The 17,747-nt window shown below is 41.7% G+C and overlaps 1 protein-coding gene across 4 annotated transcripts in view; it reads left to right on the top strand.

The window, feature by feature from the left end:
* zmiz2 (zinc finger, MIZ-type containing 2) overlaps positions 1-17,656 on the top strand; it is a 50,677-nt gene extending 33,021 nt beyond the window's left edge. For 3 of the 4 annotated variants that reach the window (XM_060909207.1, XM_060909206.1, XM_060909208.1), the window contains exons 8-19: positions 368-469; positions 855-1,023; positions 4,714-4,855; positions 8,659-8,869; positions 9,088-9,193; positions 9,819-9,976; positions 10,310-10,377; positions 13,359-13,427; positions 13,523-13,767; positions 14,347-14,516; positions 14,962-15,201; positions 15,287-17,656. In XM_060909207.1, the coding sequence (XP_060765190.1) occupies positions 368-469; positions 855-1,023; positions 4,714-4,855; positions 8,659-8,869; positions 9,088-9,193; positions 9,819-9,976; positions 10,310-10,377; positions 13,359-13,427; positions 13,523-13,767; positions 14,347-14,516; positions 14,962-15,201; positions 15,287-15,394 (1,788 nt within the window). In that variant the 3' untranslated portion in view covers positions 15,395-17,656. The remainder of the gene's footprint in view (positions 1-367; positions 470-854; positions 1,024-4,713; positions 4,856-8,658; positions 8,870-9,087; positions 9,194-9,818; positions 9,977-10,309; positions 10,378-13,358; positions 13,428-13,522; positions 13,768-14,346; positions 14,517-14,961; positions 15,202-15,286) is intronic. The other variant, XM_060909209.1, reaches the window with a different exon arrangement.
* The last annotated feature ends 91 nt before the right edge of the window (positions 17,657-17,747 follow it).

The following is a 17,747-nucleotide window of genomic DNA, read 5'->3' as shown; positions in this document are numbered from 1 at the left end:
CTGCTTCTGTATTTCATGGTAGACAAACTGCTGCTTTGTGAGCGCAAAAACGCTGGAATCTGATATGTGTACTACTGCCCGAGTGAACATGAAAAGATCTTGTAAATGTCGCGGACAGCAAAAGACCAGTCGGATCTGTGGTTTAAATGAGGCACGAATATAAATGTTGCTTTAAAACCTTTGTTTATGAGTTGGTAAATACACTAATATTAGTTTCAGTATTATTTGTAAATGCTAGTTGACTATTGATGGTGAATGTGTTGCTGTAATAGCAAAAGGGTGATCAGAGGAGACGATCAGGTAGGACTGAATGACACCTTATTATAATTTGATAGTCTGACATTTAAGATAATTGTTTGTTTCTCAGGCGGATCAGTTCAACGGGCAAGGTAACAACCATGGGAGTCTGGCCACAGGAGTGGGTGGAGGTGGAGGGTACAACACGTTTAACCAAGGGGCTGTGAACGGGGTCAGTGTCCTGTCTCTCTTTGTTTCACACGCGTTCTTTTTGTCTTTCTGTCTGTTTACATGTTCTCGTAAATAAGTATGCAGGTCACATCCAGTTAATATTTAACAATTTCAGAAGCACCCTGATTGGACTTTGTCACTAGGTGCTCTGTCTCAAAAGGGCACTTCCTCCAAAAATGCTAATGTGATCACTGAAGCAGTGGGTTAGCATGGTGTAATTTGCATATGACTAATCTATCTTTTATGACTAATGCTATTATTAATAGAATTTTTTTTGTGTGCAGTTTGCATTTATTTGGTAGCAATTGTACTGTTCCAGATGTGTACATGTAATCGTTATTTTATTATTACAATATATATATATATATATTTTTTTTTTCCTCCAGCCCGGGCGGGCGATGCCTGGCTACCCCAGCTCACCCCTGCCAGGGAACCCTACTCCTCCCATGACTCCTGGCAGCTCAATGCCACCCTACATGTCGCCTGGTCAGGATGTGAAGTCTCCCTTCCTCCCTGATGTCAAGCCCAATATCAACACAATGCAGCCCCCGACAGGTACCGGAGCTAATACATTCACAATATATTCTCTCACAATATTGCTTTAGTACTCTTTACAGCAGTTCGCTGTATATACGGCTATATTACTAACCATACATACAGTGACTAGAACCTCGAACCAGTACCTTTATGCAGTTTTTACTTTTAGACATCTTTACCAGGTCACTTTATTTGATTTGGGGTCCCATCAGCTGCTTCTTTTTCTCACACGTGAAATATCTGCTACTTTTGAAAACTGAACAAAGTTACAGTGGAGGAAATAATTATTTGATCCCTTGCTGATTTTGTAAGTTTGGCCACTGGCAAATATATGAACAGTCTATAATTTTAAGGGTAGGTTTATTTTAACAGTGAGGGATAGAATATCAAAAAGAAAATCCAGCAAATCACATTTTATAAAATATATAAATTGATTTGCATTTCGTTGAGTGAAATAAGTATTTGATCCCCTACCAACCGTTAAGAGTTCTGGCTCCCACAGACCAGTTAGACACTCCTAATCAACTCGTTACCTGCATTAAAGACAGCTGTCTTAAATTGACACCTGTATAAAAGACACCTGTCCACGGAATCAATCAATCAATCAGACTCCAACCTCTCCAACATGGGCAAGACCAAAGAGCTGTCTAAGGATGTCAGGGACAAGATTGTAGAGCTGCACAAGGCTGGACTGGGCTACAAAACCATAAGCAAGAAGCTGGGTTAGAAGGAGACAACTGTTGGTGCAATAGTTTGAAAATGGAGGAAATACAAAATGACCATCAATCGACCCCGGTCTGGGGCCCCACACAAGATCTCACCTCGTGGGGTATCAATGATCACGAGAAAGGTGAGAGATCAGCCTAGAACTACACGGGAGGAGCTTGTGAATGATCTTAAGGCAGCTGGGACCACAGTCACCAAGAAAACCATTGGTAACACATTACGCCGTAATGGATTAAAATCCTGCAGTGCCCGCAAGGTCCCCCTGCTCAAGAAGGCACATGTGCAGGCCCGTCTGAAGTTTGCCAGTGAACACCTGAATGATTCTGAGAGTGATTGGGAGAAGGTGCTGTGGTCAGATGAGACCAAAATCGAGCTCTTTGGCATTAACTCAACTCGCCGTGTTCGGAGGAAGAAAAATGCTGACTATGACCTGAAGAACACCATCCCCACTGTCAAGCATGGAGGTGGAAACATTATGCTTTAGGGGTGTTTCTCTGCTAAGGGCACAGGACTACTTCACCGCATCAACGGAAGAATGGACGCGGCCATGTACCGTAAAATCCTGAGTGACAACCTCCTTCCCTCTGCCAGGACACTGAAAATGGGTCGTGGATGGGTCTTCTAGCATAGCCTGGGCCCGCCCATCCTAAGTGTGACGCAACACGAGGGCCTGTTGCGAGCTTAGTCTGGCAAGGCAAGCTATCTCCAGCTCTTCCAAGCTCCCGAAAAATCGGGAGCCAATCAACTTTGAGCATCTCCAACGGCCCTGGGTAGAGGCGTGTTCAAGGCAGTGACGTAGTAGAACTGCGACCGGAAGCCATAGATTGTTTACAGAATCTATGCCGGAAGCGCTTCATTCACTAGAAACATTACGAACATGGAGCAGCGGCAAGCCTTTGACACAGCGGTAGATGCTGTATTGAAAGCATTCAACGGGAAGTTCTCATTGAAAACGGAGCAAAGAGCAGCCCTGGAGGTATTTATCTTCTTCCTGTTACTCAAGCAGTTTCCGTCACGTCACATACGTCAGAGGAAAGAGTGATGTGATTGGTTTAAGCTTCGTCACAGCCTTTTCTGGCTTCGACCAGTAGCAAACTGCGGCATTTCAGGGAGGCGGGTCAACCACGCCTTTGGGAAACGGTTGGGCTTAATATCTTTGCCAGACCAAATGCTCGCAGAGCTTTGAAGTCGCGTTAGCCAGACTACTTCCAGCATGACAACGACCCAAAACATGCAGCCAAGGCAACAAAGGAGTGGCTCAAGAAGAAGCACATTAAGGTCATGGAGTGGCCTAGCCACTTAATCCCATAGAAAACCTATGGAGGGAGCTGAAGCTCCGAGTTGCGAAAACCTTAACCTCAAAACCTTAATGATCTAGAGATGATCTGCAAAGAGGAGTGAACCAAAATTCCTCCTGACATGTGCGCAAACCTGGTCACGAGCAATTCCAGCGTTATGGACGTGACACTTGAACTCAAAATGGCAACAAATGACCCAGTGCATGTTTTATTGTCTCCCAGTATTTAAACAGGTGTTGCATATTTTAAGGCTGTACCATACTGGAGAAGTGATAGAACAAGAACAATTCCCATAGTACATCTAGGGCATGCCAGAAAATGCCAATAAAAGATGCGTTATGGACGTGACAGAAAAAGTATCACTTTTCTTGGGTGACTGTACATTTTTATCAAACTCTGTGAAATTGTAAACCTAATGTCGAAATGGAGATATCCATTTGATAGAGGGGTCCAAGGTGAATATTAAAAAATCTTTGTTTAAAATATTTTGTATTTCATGCAGAGTTTCGGAAGGAAAAGTCAGCGTTATGGATGTGACGAAATTCCGTTATGGATGTGACGCGTCTGAAATAGACATGGCATATGTTTAGAAAATCAGCAATTTAACCACCATAACCCTTTGAAAAACTCTCTAAATATCAGCTAAAACTATCAAAGTTCTTAAATAATATTTAGGATGGCTATTGTTTTGCTGTTTTGTGGATTTTAGCATACATTTCTGTGGCTTGTGGCAATAATATAGAATTGTACATGATCAAAGTTGATTTTAGCTTGGGTTTTACATTATAAGAAAGAAAGACTGACTGTGACATATTAGGTTGGTTACAAACTGGTTCAACTTATTCACATTTGTAAAATACAGGCCTAAGTGATATCTCTGGGAGTGGTTTTGATGTATTACATGTTGCTTTATTTTTGCATGGTGAGGTTGACATTTACATGGAATTGCCCTCATCAACTACAAGAAACGTCTGACCACTGTGCTTGCCAACAAGGGTTTTGCCACCAAATACTAAGTCTTGTTTGCGAGAGGGTTCAAATACTTATTTCACTCAAAGAAATGCAAATCAGTTTATATCTTTTATATGAAGTTATTTTCTGGATTTTCTTTTTGATGTTTTGTCTCTCACAGTTAAAATAAACCTACCATTAAAATTATAGAATGTTCATTTCTTTGTCAGTGGACAAACTTACAAAATCAGCAAGGGATCAAATTAATTATTTCCTCCACTGTATAATCAAGTGATTTCTATGAAACAATCCTTATTGGGATAACGAGCTAAAATCACATTTGCAAAATTAACATTATTTCATTCTCCAGAAAACAGTTCTCAAGGCACGAGATCGTTTATTTTAGACTTCCCTCAAAGGGTTTTCTGGTGTATCTGTCCGATCAGATATGTACAAATTCTTCACCCTGTCAAGTAGTTCTATCTCCGAAAGGATGAACTATACAGATTTTATTATTAACGGAGAAATGCATGGAAGCATTCTGTAGGAATACTTCAGCAGATGTACTGCATTTCCTTTATACATGAAATTGGAGTAAACTGAAGTGTTTTCTTGCTTACTTTTTTAAAACCCTATCTATGTGTTTCAAAGTGAGATTTAAAAAAAAAAAAAAGCTGGAGTATTTCTTTAACATTCCTCTAGTGCTCGGTCTGACTCTGTCCTCTGTCTGCAGGGAACCCAAGCGATGACCTGCGTCTGACTTTCCCCGTTCGGGATGGGGTGGTGCTGGAACCCTTCCGGCTGGAGCACAACCTGGCTGTCAGCAACCACGTCTTCCAGCTGCGCGACTCCGTCTACAAGACGCTCATGATGAGGTCAGACAGACTGTTCACACTAACCGCACACTGGAGTCTAATCTCCTGATTTGATTCTCACAGTTTGTCTCTTAAGTGTTCTGTCTGAGCAAGTACTTTACAGATTTGCTTTTTCGTACATCTTGTAAATCTTTCATATATTTTGTGCTTGGAATATTTGGTATCTTGTATCTTTGTGTAAATATATCTCCAAATTTATTGCTTCTCGTCGTTTAGTACGTGATTACTGGGGTTAAATACGAAGTATAAATATATTAGGGCTGGTAAGTGGCAACACTTTAATCTAGGTTGACGATGCCACTAGCTAGCGAACAGTGGCTTCTAAAATGCACAGTAATGTGGAGGAAACGCTGAATAAACTGATGAGAATACAGCAACGTGCACAAGGCAAGGTCATATAACTATACTACTGATATCACATTATCGCCTCGTATTTAAACACGTCAATCAAAAACAGAGTCATCGGGTTCTGGCACCAGTTTAGCCGTGGCACTGACAGTGTTGACTCCTTTCTGAGGCAATATAAAGGAGACACCTGATGACTACTATTTTCTGCCTTTTGAGCTAAAGTAACTGAACGAGAATGGGGAAACGCATTTGTTTTGGGTTTGGGGAAAAAAAAGTGGTCAGGACTGTAGTGCCTTTGGTCTTTTAAAATGGAGGAGTTGCTTATTATTAAGTCATGCTCAAACATTCTGCCTGGTGGAATTTTCTTGTTGGTAGCATTGCCTTATCGGAGTGTGTGCTTACAAAACTGAGAACACCACAACTAATACCTGTAATGTCATTTATTTATTGAGGAAAATGATCCAATATTACATATCTGTGAGTGGCAAAAGTATGTGAACCTTTGGTTTCAGTACCTGGTGTGACCCCCTTGTGCAGCAATAACTGCAACTAAACGTTTCCGGTAACTGTTGATCAGTCCCGCACACCGGCTTGGAGGAATTTTAGCCCATTCCTCCGTACAGAACAGCTTCAGCTCTGGGATGTGGGTGGGTTTCCTCACATGAACTGCTCGCTTCAGGTCCTTCCACAACATTTCGATTGGATTAAGGTCAGGACTTTGACTTGGCCGTTCCAAAACATTAACTTTATTCTTCTCTAACCATTCTTTGGTAGAACGACTTGTGTGCTTAGGGTCGCTGTCTTGCTGCATGACCCACCTTCTCTTGAGATTCAGTTCATGGACAGATGTCCTGACATTTTCCTTTAGAATTTGCTGGTATAATTCAGAATTCATTGTTCCATCAATGATGGCAAGCCGTCTTGGCCCAGATGCAGCAAAACAGGCCCAAACTGTGATACTACCACCACCATGTTTCACAGATGGGATAAGGTTCTTATGCTGGAATGCAGTGTTTTCCTTTCTCCAAACATAATGCTCTCAAAAAGTTCTATTTTGGTCTCATCCGTCCACAAAACATTTTTCCAATAGCCTTCTGGCTTGTCCATGTGATCTTTAGCAAACTGCAGATGAGCAGCAATGTTCTTTTTGGAGAGCAGTGGCTTTCTCCTTGGAGCCCTGCCATGCATACCATTTGTTGTTCAGTGTTCTCCTGATGGTGGACTCATGAACATTAACATTAGCCAATGTGAGAGAGGCCTTCAGTTGCTTAGAAATTACTCTGGGGTCCTTTGTGACCTCGCCGACTATTACACGCCTTGCTCTTGGAGTGATCTTTGTTGGTTGACCACTCCTGAGGAGGGTAACAATGGTCTTGAATTTCCTCCATTTGTCCACAATCTGTCTGACTGTGGATTGGTGGAGTCCAAACACTTTAGAGATGGTTTTGTAACCTTTTCCAGCCTGATGAGCATCAACAACGCTTTTGCTGAGGTCCTCAGAAATCTCCTTTGTTCGTGCCATGATACACTTCCACAAACATGTGTTGTGAAGATCAGACTTTGATAGATCCCTGTTCTTTAAATAAAACAGGGTGCCCACTCACACCTGATTGTCATCCCATTGATTGAAACCACCTGACTGTAATTTCACCTTCAAATTAACTGCTAATCCTAGAGGGTCCCATACTTTTGCCACTCACAGATATGTAATATTGGATCATTTTCCTCAATAAATAAATGACCAGGGCGGCACGGTGGTGTAGTGGTTAGCGCTGTCGCCTCACAGCAAGAAGGTCCTGGGTTCGAGCCCCGGGGCCGGCGAGGGCCTTTCTGTGCGGAGTTTGCATGTTCTCCCCGTGTCCGCGTGGGTTTCCTCCGGGTGCTCCGGTTTCCCCCACAGTCCAAAGACATGCAGGTTAGGTTAACTGGTGACTCTAAATTGACCGTAGGTGTGAATGTGAGTGTGAATGGTTGTCTGTGTCTATGTGTCAGCCCTGTGATGACCTGGCGACTTGTCCAGGGTGTACCCCGCCTTTCGCCCGTAGTCAGCTGGGATAGGCTCCAGCTTGCCTGCGACCCTGTAGAAGGATAAAGCGGCTAGAGATAATGAATGAATGAATTAATGAATGACCAAGTATAATATTTTTGTCTCATTTGTTTAACTGGGTTCTCATTATCTGTTTTTAGGACTTGTGTGAAAGTCTGATGACGTTTTAGGTCACATTTATGCAGAAATATAGAAAATTCTAAAGGGTTCACAAACTTTCAAGCACCACTGTAGACATTACACCATATAATATGCAATCTACAGTAACTATTATATACTATATACATAATATACAATACCTATATTATACACAATGTCTAAAATATATGTATTATATGTATCTATTAGGCTTGGCACGGTTATGGGAAAAAAACCGAACCGTACGATACGCCTGTTGCGGTGCAATACGCGTATAAACCGCGGTACCCCTATTTAAGACGTTCGCCAAAAAAAAAAAGCCGAATGCCCGTATGAAACCACGTGGTTCTCTTTCACGCGATTCGAAAGAATTGAAGTGACAGCGGAGTGTGGATGGCAAGTGCAAAAATGGCAAGTGGGAGTGGAGAAGGCAGGTCGTCGTACATAGAGGATGCCCCCGCGGCATTCAAATCAGGTGTGTGGGAACATTTTGGTTTTCCCATTACATGCGATGACGCCGGCAAAAAATCAATTGACAAAAACGTCACAATATGCAAGCTTTGTAAAGTAAGTTCATTTTTATTTCTTCCAATTATGAAAACTCTGTATGTGACAAAAGACACCTGGTTCCTCTAGATGCCACAACATGGCAGCAAACACTCCTGACACTTTGTATAAATACTGTAGTAAATAAAAAAGCTGTTGAAATCATCCATGTCTTCCCTCTTGCTGTTTCAAAATACTACCTGGCTTTTCATCAGAGATTGTTCATAAAATGTGCCTATGTCAACTCAAACTCAGTTTGTGCATGATTATTTCATTGTAACTATAATTTTAACCTCTCTTAAATGCTGTATCCTAAACTATGTTTACTTAAGGTAAATAGTAGGCTATATGCCCAAATACAGAGTACTTAAGATTTAAAAAAAAAAAAAAACGCAATACGTACCGAACCGCAGACCTCAAACCGCAGTACGTACCGAACCGCGACTTTTGTGAACCGTGCCACCCCTAATATCTATAATAAACACTATCTCTAATATACAATATTATGCATAAAAAAAATCTATATCAATAATATACAATATCTATAATATACAGTATACATTATAAAAATTTATCAACAATAAACAGCACACCATATACACAATATACTAAAAATATACACAACAGTCAGGGTACACACAGTGCAGCGAGGTAGTGCAAACAGGAGTGTATACGCATAGGCTACTGTATTGTACTGATGAATCCCCTTTGTTTGTTTGCTTAGGCCAGACCTGGAGTTGCAGTTTAAGTGCTACCATCATGAGGACCGGCAGATGAATACCAACTGGCCGGCCTCGGTGCAGGTGAGCGTGAACGCCACGCCCCTCACCATCGAACGAGGTGACAACAAAACCTCCCACAAGCCTCTATACCTGAAACATGTGTGCCAGCCAGGTCGGAACACCATCCAGATTACCGTCACCGCCTGCTGCTGTGTAAGTGCTTGTGTTCATCAGAATTGAAGCTAAATGAACCAACACAGTCTTACAAAGTGAAACAAAATAAAGAATATAAACTTCTAGATCCTGATGTTCTGGGAAACTGGACATTTGCGTTTATTATATCATCTTATACTGCCTGTGATGAATATAAATGCATTTATATGTTAAGTATGAAATGTGTTTGTAAAGGTGTGTTTTCTCCTCCTCTCCAGTCTCATCTGTTCGTGCTGCAGCTGGTCCACCGGCCCTCGGTGCGCTCTGTGCTGCAGGGTCTTATGAAGAAGAGGCTCCTGCCTGCTGAGCACTGTGTCACCAAAAGTAAGCCCTAGTCTTGCCAGTTCACTCTCTGTTTACAGTGTAAGGGCCTCTGCATGCTCTTGCTACAAGGCTTTCGCAGATAGCTTTTCGCAGACAGTTGTAATTTATCGTTGAGCGGGGAGTAATAGGCGTGCGCGATGTTATTCACCGCCACAACACAAGGGGGCGCGAAGTCGCGAAATCGCTAGGAGTAGTTGGTGGGTGTGGTTAGTGGAGTGTTTATACTCCGGTTACTTATAATGACTAGAACTGGAGTCGTATAGATGTACGTACTTCCTCACTTCCTCGATCAACCGCTCTTCGTGCTGCTCCATCTTCGCTCGTGTTTTTAAAAATGGCGGTCGTGAAAACAAACCAAACCGGGAAAGTAGGGAAGCGGAAGTGCGTGTACAGCGGATGTAGAGTGGACCAATCAGAGCCCTCTTGTCTGCGACGCTGTCTGCGAGGCTTCTGCAGTGGTCACAATTTTTGGGAGGTGCGCGCAGAGCGTCTGCGAAGGGGGGGGGCTACGCAGACGCCATCTGCGACGCCATCTGCGAGGACTGCGTTGTCAGCATAAATTGGCCTTGAGAAGTATGATCTTGCCCATTTTTGCTGTCATTCACCTTCACGTCTCTGCTTCCAGTCAAGAGGAACTTCAGCAGCGGAACCATACCAGGAACACCTGGGCTAAACGGCGAAGATGGCGTGGAGCAGACGGCCATCAAGGTCTCCCTCAAGTGTCCGATCACTTTCCGACGCATCCAGCTTCCAGCTCGAGGCCACGACTGCAGGCACATACAGGTGAGAGGATGAGGGGATGGATACCTGTTTCCTGCCTTTGTGCGCGAACATTTGAAATTGAGAGAAAGTTATCTTAAACCTTATAGTCCAGTTCAGCTGTCATTTGGTTGGGATTAGGATCAAGTTGATAAAAGTATGTTAAGATTCTTTTTTTTTTTTTTTGTGAGCTCAAAAATATTTTTTGTATATTGGGTCTATAGAACTCTGCCTGTTAAAAAGGTGAGTAAACAAGTAACCTGCTGACTGGTTGCTCCGATTGCTGATGTTTGTACCTTTAACATGGTCATGTTTTATCGATTCGTAAAAGTGCCTTTGCCTGTGTTTCCCCCACAGTGTTTTGACCTGGAATCGTACCTGCAGCTTAACTGTGAGAGAGGGACTTGGCGCTGTCCTGTGTGCAAGTAAGAGTCAGGACGTTTTTAGATGCACCACATTTAACCTCCTATGAACAGAATTCGAGGAAGTGCTGCGTCTCAAAATATTTAAATGATTCATTCATCTCTTGGATACTTGTTAGTCATGAAAGCATGGATTGCACATTTTGATAAGTGAGCTTGTGAAGCAGAACTAACAGAGTTAACACCCTGTTTGACCTTTTAACATGCAAAAACACTTGATCCAGATGGATAGTTTAATGCAAATGTAAACCTTATTATGAAAAAGTAAAGATTACACACAGGGAAAAGTCACTTAAATTACACTGCATTGTATTAGAATTGTTGTTGAAGAAGAATAACAAACATATAAACCTGTTACTTCACTAGCAAACTAGTTGGTCACAAGTTATTACATTACATTACCTAACCATTTTTTAGCCACAGGACTGACCAGCACATTGGAGTTGTATTTGCCAGTAGGATAGCAAATAAATTTATCATTTGTCCAAAGGAATTAATTATTAACCCTTAACAATGCAGCTGTTTGATCTCTAGTCTGTGGAAGACTTTCAGATACGTTATCAATGACACTACAGTTTATGTAATGTACATTTTCGTAAATGTAATACAACCCCAATTCCAAAAAAGTTGGGATGCTGTGTAAATTGTAAATAAAAACAGAATGTGTTAATTTGCAAATCAAGGAAATGCTATATTTCATTGAAAATGGTACAAAGACAACATATCAAATGTTAAAACTGAGAAATTTTATTCTTTTTTTGAAAAATATATGCTCATTTTGAATTTGATGTCAGCAACACATTTCGGGACAGAGGGCATGTTTACCAGTGTGTTGCATCATCTGTACTTTTAACAACACTCTGTAAACATTTGGGAGACCAAGTGCTGTAGTTCTGAAAGAGAAATGTTGTCCTATTCTTGCCTGATATACAGGTTCAGTTGCTGAACAGTTTGAGGTCTCCTTTGTCGTATTTTGCGCTTCATAATGCACCAAATGTTTGAAATGGGAGACAGGCCTAGACTGCAGCCAGGCCAGTTTAGCACCCGGACTCTACTATGGAGCCATGCAGTTTTAATATGTGCAGAAATCGGTTTGGCATTGTCTTGCTGAAAGAAGAAAGGCCTTCCCTGAACAAGATTTTGTCTGGATGGCAGCATATTGTTCTGAAACGTGTATATATCATTCAGCATTAATGATGCCCTCCCAGATGTACAAGCTACCCATGTCATGTGCACTAATGTCCCCTCATACTATCACAGAATGCTGGCTTTTGAACTGTGCACTGATGATAAGCCGGATGGTCCCTCTCCTCTTTAGCCTGGAGGACGTGGTGTCCATGATTTTCTAAAAAGAATTTCTACTTTTGATTCGTCAGTTCTCGGGACAGTTTTCCAAAAAGAGCTCGGGGCCCAGAGAATATTCTGGATATTTTTATATCTGGTTTTAACTTGCATTTGTGGATGCAGTAATGAACTGTTTTCACAAACAATGGCTTTCTGAAGTGTTCCTGAGCCCACACAGTGATTTCCACTACAGACAGGTGTCTGCTTTTAATGCAGTGTCGCCTGAGGGCCTGAAGATCACAGGCATCCAATGTCAGTTTTCAGCCTTGTCTCTGGCATACAGAGATTTCTCCAGATTATCTGAATCTTTCAATGATATTATGTCCCATAAATGATGTGATCCCCAAATTCTTTGCAATTTTGCATTGAGAACGTTATTCTTAAATTGTTGCACTGTTTGCCCACGCAATCTTTCACAGAGCAGTGAACCCCTCCCCATCTTAATTCTGAGAGACTCCACCTCTCTGGGATGCCATTTTTATGCTCCGTCATGTTACTGATCTGTTGCCAATGAAACAAACATTAGGTTTGTTTTTTTTTTAAACATTACACACATTTTCCAGTCTTTTCTTGCCCCTGTCCTAACATTTTTGAAACATTTAGCTGGCACTTAATTTCAAAATGAGCATATAGTTTTCAAAAAAACAATAAAATTTCTCAGTTTCAACATCTGATATGTTGTCTTTGTACTATTTTCAATGAAATGTACTGTAAGGTTTCCATGATTTTGCAAATCTTCACATTCTGTTTTTGTTATTTGTTTTCCAGTGCCCCAACTTTTTTTGGAATTGGGGTTGTATATGACATTTTCAAACTATACGTTATCTGCTTTTACTGTTTTATATATGCCTAATGTTTTCTGTAAAATTCGATGTTTGCTGAAAGTGTGTAGTGTCCTGAAGAATACCTGCATCACTGCTGAAAGGTCACACAACAAAACATTTTTATTTTATTAGTCTCGTCATCAATTCTAAAATTAATAAAATAAATAATATAAATCTTTACAAGAAAGTGTGTGTGTGTGTGTGTGTGGTAGGGTGACCACAACAGCATTAGCCAATTACTGCGGGCCCACAGTATTTAATTTAAAAATAAAAAAGCTATATATTATAAACGAAGTTGTTAGTACCAACAACACAAGACAGGACATGCAAGACTATGGACTAAATTACATTTCAAACATTTAGATTTAAAAGTGCAAGGGTTGTTGCAATGTCAATTATTTAAAGCAGAAAAAAAAATCAACACGGTAGATTTAGAAGAGCTAAGATTGTCCATGTCTAACATGCCAAATGTCTCACTGATGCTAAGCTTGCGTAGGCAGTGAGACACTTTGCAATCAGTACTAAGTTCAAATATCACACATGCAACACTGAATTTATCCAGATTAACTATTGGCTAAGCAGTTTAATATTGGAATAGCTCGACTTGGCCAACCAGTCTTTCATGTATTAATCCTTTCGAAGCCAAACACATGGTTTTACTTTGAAAACGAGAAAAGTGATTTCATCAAATGTGCCAGCAGCCACTTTAATTCCAACACAGTAGTTTTGATTTTAAAAACAGTCACAACTTATGAAAAAGGACCGGTTCCGATGAACTCTGAGAAATGCTCAAATCTCTTACACTGATCTTTGCAGTAAGACAGCTCTTCTGGAAGGACTAGAAGTGGATCAGTATATGCTGGGCATTCTCATCTATATCCAGAAGTAAGTTAGCGTACACCACTGTGACCTTAGTTCGGTAAACTTGAGCTAATTAGTTTCCAGTGTTCTTTAACCTGAATTTGAATGTGTTTTTATAGTTCTGACTATGAGGAGATCACTATTGATCCAGTGTGTAGTTGGAAGCCGGTCCCTGTGAAGCCTGACCTGCATATTAAAGAGGATCCGGACGGTCCAGCGCTGAAACGATGTCGCACCCTCAGCCCCAGTCACATGATCCTGCCCAGTGTCATGGAGATGATTGCCGCCCTGGGCCCGGCCTCGTCGCCCTACCAGTCCTTACCACAAGGCGGCAGCAGCAGCACACCTGATTACCCCAGCCAAGGTTTTTAAAAAAAAAAATTTTTTATTCCTTTTTCTTGTCTAGTAATGTTTATGCAGTCATAAAATTAGCCTCAAAGTAGTTACACATCATATAGCTTTCGAAGCAGTGTGTGGGGCTCAGCTGTCTAAGAAGATCATGAGTTTGAATCCCAGTTCTGCCTTCTGTAGCTGGGACTCCCAGACAGTATAACAGACCTTGGACAGCGCAGTAGGGTCTGGGAAGGAATCCACACCAACAAATTACAGATGTCTGCGAGTTTGTGCATACTGAAGAGGCGTTAGAGCTCTCCTCCGTGCTCACCGAGCTGCCCCGTGATGCTACATGAGTGTCAGGTTGAAAATGTTGCGGAGTTTTAAAGGAAGCACATTTAAGCTTTCGTCAAACCTGATCAATAGTCGTTGTGCGAGAGAATGAGCAAGTGGGCGGGAAAATAGAGATGGACCAGATGGATCTAGCTGGATCAGACAGACAAGCAATACCTGACAGTTCTGAATACTGAAGTCCATCTTGTTAGCCTGTGAAGACTGACTCTCAGCCTGTAAACTGATGGTATACCTTTTTGTTTCCTATGTCTCTTAGCCGGTTCAGGATATTCCAATCAGCCAGGCTTCTCAGACTTCCCCAACGCCCCCAGCACTCCAACCTTGGGCGAGTTTTCCTCGGGGCCTCCACCCCTCTCCTACCAGGCCGACCTTCCAAGTGGCCTGCTGACCCCTGAGAAACCTGTGGGGCACCCCATGCCCGGACAGGTAGCACATTTATGTCGTTTGTGCCTCTGATAAGGCTTTTTTTTTTTTCTTCCCAGGCTTTCACAAAAAATGACAAAGTTGAGGTTGAGAATTTTAATATCCATACATGTCATTCTGAGCTTAAGTAACTTGATTTGTTAAAGGGACATGCCTCATACCACTACCATGCATTAGTTGCGTTAATACCATCCTACAGTGAAGGTAGATGATGGCTTACGGTTCCAGGTGCTGCATGTGAGAGTAAGCGCTCCTTGACTGGTTCTGGAGGCGACAGTACGACCTGCTGCACTCTCAGCCATGTCACTGACAGCTGCTCCTCTAAACCACAGCTTTTACACAATTAAAGCTGCTTCTTTTAGGCACATGTCCTGTTTCTCTGTGTGCACTTACAATTTCTTAATCACTTGTGTCACTCTGTGATCTAGCTCCTTTACCTTTTTTGTAGATTCCCCACTCCAGTCGCATGGACCCATCCCACAATCCCCTCCAGCAACAGCAGCCACAACAGCAGCAGCCGCAACAGCCGCAACAGCAGCATCAACCTCTCCATGGCAGTTCCAACCTGGGCGGCCCAGGAGGACCCATGCACTCGCGCAACTCCAACCAGAATCCCCGGCTGCACACAGATAGCTTTGGCCTGGGCGGCCCCGGGGGGCCAGGCGACGTAACGGAGCCTGGTCTTGATGTGAGTCACCATTGAATCATCTGGTTTACGATGATTCTTAATGACCAACGACCCTAACGCTGTCTTTCCTCTTCTGCTTCTCTAGCTGCTCCCAGAGCTAACAAACCCAGATGAGCTGCTGACCTACCTGGGTCCTCCTGACCTCCCTAACAACAGCAATGATGACCTGCTCTCGCTGTTTGAGAGCAACTGAGTTCACACACAGCTTGTATACCACCTCCAACTTAGCCACACCATCCTTAAAAAAAAAAAAAACCATCTCCCAGCAGTACATACTCTTAGCACGCTATGAGGAAGTGTGGGGAATCAGGGCGTGGAATCCTCACAAACGTTTGAGTCTAATTATTGGCCTGCTCTGTTCCTTTGAGACTGGAATGCAGAAATGCTCATAGCAAGGAAGGTGCAGAAGGTTTAATCCGACTTTGATGTCTCTGTTAGTCTGCCTCTGAAAAATGTCATGGTTTTATTGTGTTTTTATTATTATTTTATTTGAAGAGTCCCTTTTATATTTCCAGCTCTGCAAAATCCATTTGTAGAAAAACACCCCATCTGATGTCTGACTTGTGCTTGGTGTAAATTACATTGCATTTGGAGTTTATTGAATTTGCCCATTTGTCATTTATTCTTGATCATGTTTTAATCAAGTGTAAAGTACTGACATTCTTTAAAATCCAGAATTTGTCAATTAACATGAAGAAGCGAGTTTTGATAAAGCTACAGGCTCTTTAAGAATGACACACACACACAAAAAAAAGCCAAAATATGCCTGGCCTCTGTTGTAACTTGATGAATGCATGTGTAAAAGCTGGGAATGCCAATGGACCCTGCAAACACAAGACACAGACATGCCTTACCTCAACAGGTTTAAAAAAAAAAAAAAAACCCTTCCACCAGTAAGCTAGCATGTTATCATATGCCCACACCATTACTTGATCTCACAAATTTGTACTTGAAGTCCAGGAGTTTGCTTATACTTTGTGTTAAGAGCCTCTTTACAGCCTGCATGCCCTTGTCCTTTGCCTTGTTGTTTAGAGATGCAGTCCCGAAGCATATCTCGCTGTAGCATCAAAGAAACGTACTGTACTCATTTGCCGAATTAAAAAAAATTAGGCCGTGTCTAGAGGGAGGGGTTTGAATCCTGCGCTGTCTGGCAGCCAATGTAGATATGAAAAAAAAAAAAAAACACGTTCAGTCCCCGGGAGTTTGTTTACGTAAGACGAAATACAAGAAGCACACCTTAATGCACAGACGTACCACAAACTACACCAAGTGTGTTTCTCTACTCACCGCTCTTTCCCTCCTCCTTCTACTTAAATAATGGTGTCTTCCTGCACTGTTGGCACAAAGTCCTGTGCTGATTGTAAACCTGTCCTACGCAAAAGAAGTCTCAATCCTGGCCTTTCTTGATTCACGCAGCCTTTACCTTCTAGGCATCATGTTATTTTAGTTGCCTTTAGATATGCAATGTCCCCTTATTCGGCAGAAAGAAGAGGTCTCACAGAGCACAAGCAACCCAATCACACCTAGCAGACAGGGTAGATCTCTCACAAATGCACACTCAAGCTCACAAAATGCAACTCTCCTGTTTTAAGAGTGCATTCAGGTCCTAAATTTTCACAGTCTCACATTTTGTCTCTGACATCCAGATCTTTCATTTTTGCAGTATGATGGCCTCTTGATAGTCTGGTCTAATGGCAGTACCCATTATTGTTACTGATGAGGAACAATTAGGGAGCCGTGTTAAAAATATGTACAGATATAAGATGATTATTGTTACAGATGTATTCACTCTCTGTACCCCATGGTAAAACGCCACATACACTTTAAACACTATGGCAAACATTCGTTTTTGTCCAAAAAGCTCTTGTTCCTTTTCAGTTTGATTGATTGCAAAAGAGACTCGATGGAGAGAGGAGGACAGTCTGCTGCCCCGTATCCTGTCTTGTCTTTATTATTTATGATTGCTCTCTGGACGCTGTTGGCTATGTGCAGTTTGTATCCTAAATAATCCAGGGAGGGTCAGGAGTTCTTGGATGTGCAATTGTTTTTGAAGACATTTGTGTATCATACAATTTTATCTTTTGATTATATAATTGTTATTATAATAATTATAAAGATAATTGGTGGACCTGTATGCATCTCTCTTCGGTGTGTTATCTAGCAAAGTTTATGAATTTGTTAAAAAGAAAAAAAATCATTTCACCATCAGATCTGTGACCATGAAGAGTTTCAATAAGAGAGCGGAGAAGCGTCTTTGAGACCAGCAGCAAGTCACACTTGCTGTTCGTCCAACTGTTAGGAGAAAGAAAAAAAAAAGTTTGACCGTCATGTGTAGGTGAATCTTTTACTTTCATTTTAATGATTGAATTAAACTTGTAAAATCTTAATCATTTTTTGTTTTTCTAAAGATGTGAAATATTTCCATTATGTTTTTTAAGTAAAGACTTAATCCCCATCCTGTTGCATTTGAGTTATTTGAGGTCCTAAGATAAGACCATCTCTGTTGGAGGGGACAAACAAACAAAGAAAAAAAAATGGGAAGTGCA

Source organism: Neoarius graeffei, chromosome 25 (assembly GCF_027579695.1).
Source record: "Neoarius graeffei isolate fNeoGra1 chromosome 25, fNeoGra1.pri, whole genome shotgun sequence".
NCBI lineage: Eukaryota > Metazoa > Chordata > Actinopteri > Siluriformes > Ariidae > Neoarius > Neoarius graeffei.
The sequence above is the reverse complement of the archived record's forward strand: the minus strand, read 5'-3'. Positions and strand labels throughout refer to the sequence as shown.